Raw genomic sequence first — 10,280 nt, forward strand, 5'->3', positions numbered from 1 at the left:
AGAATATTTTGCATTTCATCTAATCTTCATTTTCCTTCAGCATTAAATAGTATTTAGACTGCAAAGATTAATATTTGAAAGTTTGTCTCCTTACTTGCACACTAAAATTGATTTTAGTAGCTCCTTCATCGGCCACTGATGTAGTCTGTCTTATCAACTAATATTTATTTAGTATCTTATTTTAAGGCCCAAGGCCACTATAATCAGAAATTGTTATAGGTCAAAAATGAATATAACTTCTCATGAACATTTAATAAGGCACTTTAAATGCATAATAGAGAAATGCTTTCTGATAATGAACTTCTAAAAGCCCAATAACTCTTGACTATTCTTTGGGCACAAGTGAAAAACTATGTGCTTGCATGTAATTGTTTTAGTAATGTGACTATTTCATTAAAGGCAATGATGAATTGTTGGATACAAATGAGCATGACTGCATTTGCCTTCTCTGAAAGAAACTTGAGTATTGTCATTCATTCTGAGATGTTCGGAAGCATTTACCAACCTAGATGGCACTGAGAAGTTGTATCTATAAAAGCCAAGGGAAGGATGGAAAGAGCAGTCTACTGTTTCCCGGGCATTGGGGCTTGGTGATAAAATGTTTCCAGGTGCCTGTAATCCATACATTTGATTGGAAGAATTAGGTGCTTGTAGACACTGCCCACTGAAGTCTGTAGATGAACCGTTTTTTGAATTGGCACCCCCCAGGGAAGATAACATGGGAACTTCCATCATGAGGGGGCTTACAGACTGAGAACTACTGCTGCTTGCTAGCTTTTCAGCAGCAGGCAAGACAAGAGGCTGCTGTCGCCAAAAATTAGTTGGACAAATTTTGTAGCAAAGGGGTAGGTTGATACTGTGCAGGTACACCTCCGGACAGGGCACTCCAAAGGAACTTGTAGGTAAGTGAAACGTAGATGGGGAACAAGGTGGAGAAAACAAGTTCAGAGGAGAGGGAGCCCCTCCACTAGAGGTCACTGGAGATGAGCCACTGCTTCCACCTGTGAATAACAATTCAGTCAATGAACAATGAACTTGATATTCCTACTGGATCAGTAATCATGTCCACAACTATCCCTGCTGCATTCTTAGATTAGCTTTTCTTGCATGTTTTTTAACTCCTTTGGGAAAGAACATGCTTCTTCCTCCGACCAAAGTTGAATTGAATATGGATCTCTACTACTACCACTGTTTCTTTTAGCACTACAATTATGAATCATATATTGAGCATTCACTATGCTCAAGAACTGCACTAGGCACTTGAACAACTTTTATCTAATGAATTACAGAAAAAGCTCAATTAAATATGACCCAGAGCCAATTATAACTTGCAAAAAGAAAAAACTAGTGTTTTTAACTTAAAAAAAATTACTAAATTTTTTAATTAAATTGAACAAATTGGTTGTTTGGAATTTTATAGTTTAAGCTTCGGTACGAGTTTAAAAAGTTAGCACACATGAAAATAATCTTTACAAAGTAAAACAATACAATACACAGATATCTATTATAGACTTGTACATCTGAGACCTATATAATTTTATTAACCAATGTCACGTCAGTAAATTCAATAAAAATAAATAAGTAAAACATATTTTAATGCATTAGATTTTATTTCTTATATGAAAAGGGAGACTTCCATGGTGCACTATATAAAGAGTTAAGACCAATTTGGAGTTTGAAAAATACCCAGATGAAAATGTCCATATCAATGTTGTCAGGTGATCTTTTATAGTTGCTTAACATCTACTAAAATTAGGGGTAATTATACGGTCCATGAAGATTTAGACTTTACACCTTCTTTTTTTAAGTGTTTAAATTGAAAATATGTTATTGACTGAACTTCAAGTTTTTAAATTTTTTTAGTGTTGCTGTTTTTTTTTTATTCTTTATTTTGTGTATAAGGGCATAGCCTGATCCTTTACCAACAAGGTGGCAAATATCTTTTATAATTAAACATTCACAATTATTTTTAAAGATTGATACCAATTTCCTTTGCAATTTGAAAGAATGCTGGACATCTCAAATAATTAAGAAAATGTGTATTTGAAATGATCAATTTATGATGAGCTTTACCTTTTTCCTTTATTAGTATACTTTGTGTTGACTTGAATGTTTTAAAAACATGCTGCTTCAATGCTATTAGTTTAAGTGATGATAACAAATAAGTGTTCATATTTTTTCTATGCAACCCTGCAGACCAAATTAATATATTCAATCCAGTGAAATATTTTACCAAGTGATTTGGCTCTGTCTCTTCACATTTCAATTGGCTGTTATGGTTTTGTGTAAAACTCAACCTGTGATATTGATGATTTTCTCAAGACAATTGTAACCTTGAATTGAAGTTCAAAGACAAATAACTAATGGAATAATGAATGACAAAAATGTTTGTTGCTTGCAAATAAACTCTTCTATATATTATTAAATATGAGAGTAAATGAAGGTATACATTCTTCTACTAGAAAGCCTGCATTGTCTAATTATGATTATTATCATATTATTACCTGAGAATAAATACTTTGCAAATATTTTAAGTGTTTGTGGTAATTTAATTATAGTGGCTTAGTATTGTTTTTAACCTTTATTTTCCTACTTACAACAAAAGAAAATTAGAGCTAACTGTGGTAAAAATGTAATTTAATTTAAGTCATGTTAACATGAGCTGACTCTGCTCATAAAGCACAAAATATTTCAATATCTAACAAATTTGCGAATAAGTCCACAAATGTACCACAGGCAGATCCTAAAGAATATGAATAGTAAGACACTAAAGAGTCCAGGTGAGATCTGGAGATCTCTGGATGTACTATAACTCAGGAAGACAAAAGTCAATAAATACACCATTACCATGTATGTCTCTGCTCTTTTCCTTCTTGCCCGTTCCTCTCCCTTTTTGCCTCTTACCTCCTAATCAAGATAAATATATACTTACTTTCTTGTAAACACACATTACCTGGCATGTGCTTATCCCCTTGTGTAATATTTAGTATAAAGGCTCTGTTTGTAGTTATTTCATTAACATTTAAAAATAAATATTAATAAAACTTTTCTTACTTTGTGTGTCAGTACCAAAAGTTTTAAAATCCAGAGTGAAAGAAGGCCTCCATGGGTAGGTCTCTAAAAGCCCTTCAAATACCCCCCTGAAAAAGAGATTCAACCTTTAGCAAGTCCAGAATGCTATTCCTGAAAATAGTGATTTACATAAAATTTCAAGTTATTTTGTCTTGGTTTTCAGGGATGAATATCTGAAATATCCTTCTTTTATAGTTAAGACTTGTAAGCAAAATCCTGAGTAATTATTCCCTGACTAAAAAACTCAGGAAGCTAGAATAAGCAATGTCTTATTTTGTTGTTGTTCTATTACAGTTGTCCCAACTGTCCCCCATTGCTCTCCCATGATCCTCCCAGTCCCCTGCTCCCACAGTCAATCCCCACCCTGTTGTCTGTGTCCAGAATAAGCAATATCTTAAAGGTGGATTGGGCAGGTAGTGGGAGGAGGCAAGATTTTAGAGACAAAATATCTATGTCCATTTTCTACTGACTACTAGGTACAAAACTTAGGGCCTCTGAGTCTCTGACCTACACTTATCTGTAATACTTGTGAAAAGGGCTTAATATTGGATGTGACATGTTGGCTTACCTGTTTCTTCCAGGATCTCTAAATCCCTTAGCAAAAGGATTTCTCTCTATTTTCAGTTTAGTTATCTATGAATTCAAAAGACAGAGAAACATAACATCAGTGCCCTCAGTCACTGTTGGTTTTAATGGTTACGCACCACAAAATATTTTTCAATGTGTATTATGGCATGTTAAATAAATGCAAGCATATTTCTAAGTCAATTTTGAAATGATTATCTTCTTTCTCTCCTGGCACATTGTTTTGCTCTTTTTAAACACCAGATCCACACAATTCACAACTAAACTTGTCTTAATAACAGTGCAATAAGACTATGATTTCTTTTTTTTAAATCAAGGGAAATTCAATCCATATAGTGCAACTTGTGTCTATTCAGTAAGTCCCTGTGGGGCCATAACTGCTTGTCTTGGACCTGGTTAGCTTTACCTGCTGGTTTTGGTAAGCTGTTACCGTAGTGAACTCTGTTTCTTTGAAGGAGAACGTTTTAACCCCTTCGGCGGGCAGGGACTGAATCCGGGACAGGTCGATTCTATTGTCATGCTCCATCACGTGCACACGGGGCTTGTACTTGTGCATGGACTGCAGAATGATCTGGGGGAGAAATCATCAAATGTTGCCTAGAAATTGGCTTCCCCTCCCTAATACTGTCCCACTCTCATCAGCACCCCAAATCTGCCTGCACACAAAAACAAAGCTAAACCAGAAAGGCCACACACAAGGACTTTTCTGTGTCATCTTGCTCCAGGCAGAGACCCTCAGGGTTAAGGGGTTTCTGGAGCAAAGCACCACAGTGGCACCAAGCAACAGTGATTCCATTTTCAGATGGGGCTATTTCCTTCCTCCAAATATGGGTGACCATGTGATGACCCCAGGTGTCACTGGGGTTTGACTGCCTGCCATAAATTTACTGGTCTTATGGCAACTGATGGGCAACCATCTGACATTCCCCACCTCTTAATTTCTGGTGATTACCTATCTCTTTGTGTGGCTGGCACAGGGCCAGACTGGGCAGGAAAGGGGCAGGGGTGCACTTGAGCAGAGGCTGGAGGTGATTTGCAAAGTTCATCTATGGAGGCAGTTGGAGAGATTTCCAACATACTATGTCACACAGTAGGTGTTCATCTACTGGAAGGTGATCAGAGCCCATGGGCTGAAGTATCAGAGAGCCCTTTGAAACATTCCCTTCCACTTTCCCAGTCCAGGTATCTTGGCTTAAACAAGTGTCATTTAATCCTCACACTCCCTTGGCTCACCATTCCCAACCCCCAGCACTCTCAGCCTCAGATGCCAAAGGTCATACATAAGACCAACTTTCATAACAGGCCCAGAAGTTGGATAGTTCTTAAAGACCACAACTACCTCATCTGAAAGAAACCTACTTGATATCTCCAGGGTGACATGTGGGCTAATGCCTTAGCATCTCACTCCCTTCTGCAGGTCAAAGGCTTGCACATTTACCTGGCCTTTGTCATCCAACTCATTGTTGGTGAGTTTCACACGATCAAAGCTTATGATCTGCCTCATCCAGATCTCTCCAGAGCAGGGGGAGTCCGGGTGAACATAGAACCTGGGAGTGATGCAAGAGTGATCTGTATTCCCAGCTACCATCCACTGAGAGCTGTGGTACACATACCTGAAAAAAACAGCACAGAGTGTAGCTTTATGTATAGTCAGCCAAAGCTAGGGGCATGGGAGGAAGGAGGCCAGGAAAGAGTCCAGATGACCTCAGTCAAGGTTTGCCAGCTAATCTCAAAGGAAACTAGTAGAAGATGTAACTTGATTTCCAAAGAGCTTTCAGGAATAGAAAGCAAACTGTAAATAAACATATGTCATTAAAATGCAATGAAATGCCAGGACAAGTACAATGTCATGGGATTTCAGAGTCTGGTTTGTATTTTCTCACAGAAACCACAACAGAAATTGATCTAACCCACTTCGCCTATGCAGAAATGCTAGAAAATCCTACTGCCTTAGGCCAAAAGTGTCAGAGAGGAAGCAGAGGTGTGTCCAGTTCAGAGCCACCAGCCATGGTCAAGCCATTTTGCCAACAAAGCTTCACATCAGAATATCCCCACAAACTCTGCCCCATGCGGCTCCTGGGCTGATTTTCACACTATTTCCAATTTCAACTGCTCAGTTGTGCACAACATTCCCAAGACAGATCAAATGCAAGAAGCAAACAGCTTGTTCTGGTATTTTCAGGCTTTGCGTTCAACAGGCTCTTGAGCTGCGCTGAGTGTGATGCAGGCTGTCTCCTAGAAAGGCTAGACACACGCTTCTCTCAATCACAGCTCTCAGCTCACAGCCAGAGAGCAGGCAGTTCCGTACAACCTCAGACAGCTCCTGAGCCAAAGCGCTCACTCACAGACCTGGCACTTCTGGCCTCTTGGTTTTCAATTAATTCAGCCACTTATAGCCTGCTCTGAGTAGAGTGCTTACAGCAAGAGGAAAGTTTTCTTGTACTGTCTGGGACTAGACTCCTGCCTCCAGAGAGAGGGTAAGAAAGAAAATATGAACCTAAGGGTGACAACTGCTGGATTAGCCTTGGATGGCAAATCAGGGCATCACTCCAGGACCTGCTGCCAAAGTAGTGCAAACCAGAGCCCAGTATATACCCACAAGCCCATGCATTTATCCCCCAAATTCCATCAAACACCTTCCCTGCTAGCCTTCTGAGTCCACACTTTCTGCAGTTTACACAGCCAAGGCCAGAGCAATGGGTAGACTAGGAGCTTGGGATACATTTAAGCACCAAATGGCACCTGCTTTCCAGGAGTGACAGGAAAAAAAGAGGAAACCTGGTCTTTTCTCAGTCTGAAGTATACTTTGAGCCAGAAAATTTGACTCCCAAAGTCCACAAGAAAGCAATCCTACTTCCCCTGCCTATAGTAGTTTTCAAACTAGCACTGGTTCCAAAGACCAGAGTCTGTATTCCCAGTCTGAACCTGTAGTACCCTCCTTTGGCACCCCCCCCCCCCCCCCGTTACCTATAGCGTTTGGAATCCACCGGCACCACATCCATGGCCAGGTAGTACTGCTTCTCTGGGTCCAGCCCCTTCACCTTGACTCGAACAGAGGGAAACATCCTCCTGTGGAAGAGAAAATAGCCACTGACCTATTTTTGGAGACATTTCAAGTGTGGTGGGGTTGGGGTCAAATGAGAAGTGAAGGAATTCACAATATCCTTCCCATTCTAGGAGAGATTTATGGAATGGCATTTGCTACACAAATCCATACTGTTCGTTGTATACTTAATTGAAGAAGTTCAGAATTTCTGATTGGAGCAGAATATCCTTCCCACAACACTTTGTCCTCCCCAGTCCTCATTAGCAGTATAATAAAGTTATAGAAGAGAAAGTAAGAGAGAAAAAGCTATGCCCTTTCCTAAGTTTTTCAGCAGAGCTTTTTGTGAGGCAGATTTGAGAAAAGACTGAAATTAGAAGGATTCACACACAGAAAGTTACTGAGCTGCCCCCCAAAAGTTGTTCCACAGCAGAAGGTCAAAGTGGGAAGCTAGTGGAGCTAGGGATGGTGGTAGGGAGGCTGCGAGATGGGATCTTGTCCTTTGATAACCGTGAGGCTTTGACAGAGTGGTCTGGCTGGAGCTGAAGATGTGGGGGTGGAATCTGGCACCTGCCTAGAAAGGTCTAATTTTTGTCATACATTGCCCAAGGAGAATGAGTTCTTGGAGTCAGCATACAGGAAAGAAATATTTATCCATTAACATGGGTCAGGCACATTGCACTCTAGTCAGTTGAGAGACAGTGGATATCTAATGCCTTTCCAGGGTGGGGACTTGGGGAGAGGTGTGGGTGGGTGCTAGAGCATGAAACTGGAGGCACCACATCTAATGAGAGCTGCACATTAAGGGCCTACTGTGTGCAGCTCTTGAACAATCTGGGCAGAGCCGAACCTGCCAGCCTTGGTAATAATCATCTCAGTCCCAATGTCATGGAATTGCTTCCACAGCTCGAGTCCTTGCAGCTCCACTTGGATAGCATGTTTGTCTCCTACACTTCCTCCGAGGTGGGGGTCGACATCGCCGCCGCCACTGCTGCTGCCGCTGCTGCTGCTGCTGCCGCCGCCGCCGCTGCCATCTCCAGAGCCTCCAGTGCCTGCGAAAGTTGCCGAGGACTCTGTCTTGCGTCGCTTTTCTGCTGGATACAGAGACACCTAGAGTTTGTGAGAGAGCTTCGTGGTTCGCGCACTCCCTTTTCGCTAGCGCCTGTCTGGGAGCAGACCCGCCTTGTCTCTTCCCCGGGGATCTTGATGGTTGATCCCCAAGTTCCCCACAACACCCTCTGTAGCCCCCTGATGGAGACAAATGGGTCCACTACGTACCCCACTAAAAGCACATTCCTTCTTGAAATTTGCCCATCCTCAACTCTCTCGGAGACTTTTATCCCGGAGGTTGAATATCCTCGGAATCTAGAGAAACAGCCACCCTCTGGCTCTCAGGGCTTCGGGGAGATTAGAGAGTCTCACTTCACAAATGTGGCGACCCTCCCATTCACCGTAAATGAACCACAAAATTATGGGCTGAGCCTGGAGGCTCAGAAAACTTGCCCTATAGCCAAGTGGACAAGGTATCCCCGCGGACCGCGGCCCGATATTGGCCATCTGGCTGGGTCAGGACCTCCAAGGGTAGGACTAACCGCCCTTCCGCAGCGTCATAGGCCAGGCTGGGACTTGCGGACCCAGCAAGCGGTAGTAGCAGGCTTACGGTTTTGAGGTGCCGTAAAGGTACTTACCCGGCTCTTCTCTCTTGTTCCCTGCGGTGCCGCTCCTCTCTTCCTCCACCTTTCCGCCCTCTTTCTCCAGCAGCTCAAGCTGCACCTCCTCTCTTGGTACTTGCAGTTTTCTTTTGCTGGGTCTCCCCACCAAGGCTTCCACCGAGAAGAGGTGCGCCCGAGAGCTCAGAGCCATCCCTGGAGGGGGGCGAAGGGAATGTGCGCTGCAAACTTTCAACCTGAGGGGGGTTAGGGAGGGAGAGGGAGGGAGAGTGCAGGGGACTGAAGAAAGAGAGAAAGCAAAAATAATCCCCAAATCAGAAAAACAATTTCTGGATCAATATTCAAAGAAAAATGTGTGTGTGTGTGTGTGTATGTGTGTATGTGTGTGTGTAATTTTTATGTATACGTACATATTTTTCTTTGAATAAGATGAAAGGAAAGGAAGATCAAACTGGAGCCAAAGTCCTTTGGAGTCTAGTCCCCCTTCCCTCTGCGGTCTCCTCCCTCCCAATGGACATGTGCGGACCATCAGTCCTCAACTCCCTGATTCCAAGACGTGGCAGAGAGCAGAGATTGACAAGCAAGGGCCTCTTAGGGAGCGGACCTGCCGCCAATGGCGGCTCAGGCAGCTCAGATTGGGAGATACTGTTGCATCCGACTGAGTGAATACCCAGCTGGTCTCGGCCTCGACTGTTTGTTTTGGAAACTGTTGGAAACATAAAAAAACCACCTTGAGTGACACTTCAGAGTTTGACAGGGAGCAGGAAAGGAACCAGGATTGAAGGATTGGCTGGAAGAGGCTCAGGACAGTGGGGAGGAGGGGTACGCAAAGTTATAGTTTTACATACAGTTGTGAAACTCAAAGACATGCGAACTAACTGCCCACGAGGGGCCAGTTTAACAACAAAAGTGCAAATATTATTTAAACCAGACCCAGAGAAGTGTATCAGGGTCTTTTGTTCTTCAGTGGGTGCCCTGAAGAAACGTAGAAGAGCACAAGCTTTCTGGGGGCATTTGTTCTGCAATTTGGGTCTCAAACTTGGTGGGCATTGTGCTCCTCTGTCCTTTCTATCCAGCTGGGGAGGCAAGGGACCAGCAGGAGGCTCCCAACTGCCTGCTGTCAATGATAACAGCAATTTTAGTTCCAGGTCCTGCCTGTACCAGAGCCCAATAGTCTACCCATGGCCTCTTCTTTCTCACATGACTTAATCAACAAACACAGCCTAAGGACTTCGGAGCCACCAACAGAGCACAAAAGGGAATTTTACTTCCAAGGATGAGGCACCTCAAAATGTTGGGCTCAAATAAATGACTCCAGTGTTTCCTGGAATATCTACCTGAGCTGGGTCCTTCTTCTCTTGAAAATGGATAAAAGCACCTTCTTTGTGTCAGGAAGAGACATGCCTAGCACTTCCAAGGAGCATGTTTAGGCATGCAGATGTAATATTTTGCCTGTATATGTGGGATTTGGTCATCCACTTTTCATCAGAAATAAGAAACCAGGCACCCCTGGACTCTTTTGCAGACTGCATCTTAGGTAACGACATTTTCATCTTTTCAGGAAAATTCTCCTCTTCTCCTTTGGAAGATCTACTCAAAGAACATTTAAATTCAATCCAAATCCTCAAAAATAGGATGGAACTTTAATGAACTGATAGTATCTCGGTACTGGAGTTTCACAGTAAAAGACTATGTGACCTTTTAGTTTCGGCTTTTTAGGTACAAGGGTGCAATGGTGGTGGGGAGGCATGTGCAGCTGGTCCCTGTGAAGAACATCTTCACATAACCAGATATGACTTGAAGTATCTAATGACCTTGGGTAGTATGAGAAAGGCTGAATTACACCCTGAATACTGTTGAAGGGTCTGGGTCAATAACCAGTTATCCACTGCTCACTATGCAGGGTTGGG

General features: G+C 42.6%; 1 protein-coding gene across 1 annotated transcript; it reads right to left on the minus strand.

Annotated features, from left to right (window-relative positions):
- Positions 1-393: 393 nt before the first annotated feature.
- TBX22 (T-box transcription factor 22) lies at positions 394-7,627 on the minus strand. The gene is made up of 7 exons (XM_090265134.1): positions 7,551-7,627; positions 6,625-6,726; positions 5,096-5,270; positions 4,064-4,228; positions 3,641-3,705; positions 3,055-3,140; positions 394-1,001 (listed from the first exon to the last, which is right to left on the minus strand). The coding sequence occupies exons 1-7, from the start codon at positions 7,571-7,573 to the stop codon at positions 394-396; spliced, it is 1,224 nt and encodes a 407-aa protein (XP_090121260.1). The 5' UTR covers positions 7,574-7,627.
- Between the last annotated feature and the right edge of the window lie 2,653 nt (positions 7,628-10,280).

This window comes from Furipterus horrens, unplaced genomic scaffold (assembly GCF_987537825.1).
Source record: "Furipterus horrens unplaced genomic scaffold, mFurHor1.1.pri manual_scaffold_17, whole genome shotgun sequence".
NCBI lineage: Eukaryota > Metazoa > Chordata > Mammalia > Chiroptera > Furipteridae > Furipterus > Furipterus horrens.

Excerpts from the sequence above, each read along its gene's own strand:
- TBX22 (XM_090265134.1), bottom strand. The coding sequence starts at position 7,573 with ATGATTATTACCAAGGCTGGCAG. Across the intron at positions 6,727-7,550 it reads ATTATTACCAAGGCTGGCAG|GAGGATGTTTCCCTCTGTTC; the intron begins GTTCGGCTCTGC and ends TCTCTTCCACAG. Across the intron at positions 1,002-3,054 it reads TTTTGGTACTGACACACAAA|GTGGAAGCAGTGGCTCATCT; the intron begins GTAAGAAAAGTT and ends TGTTATTCACAG.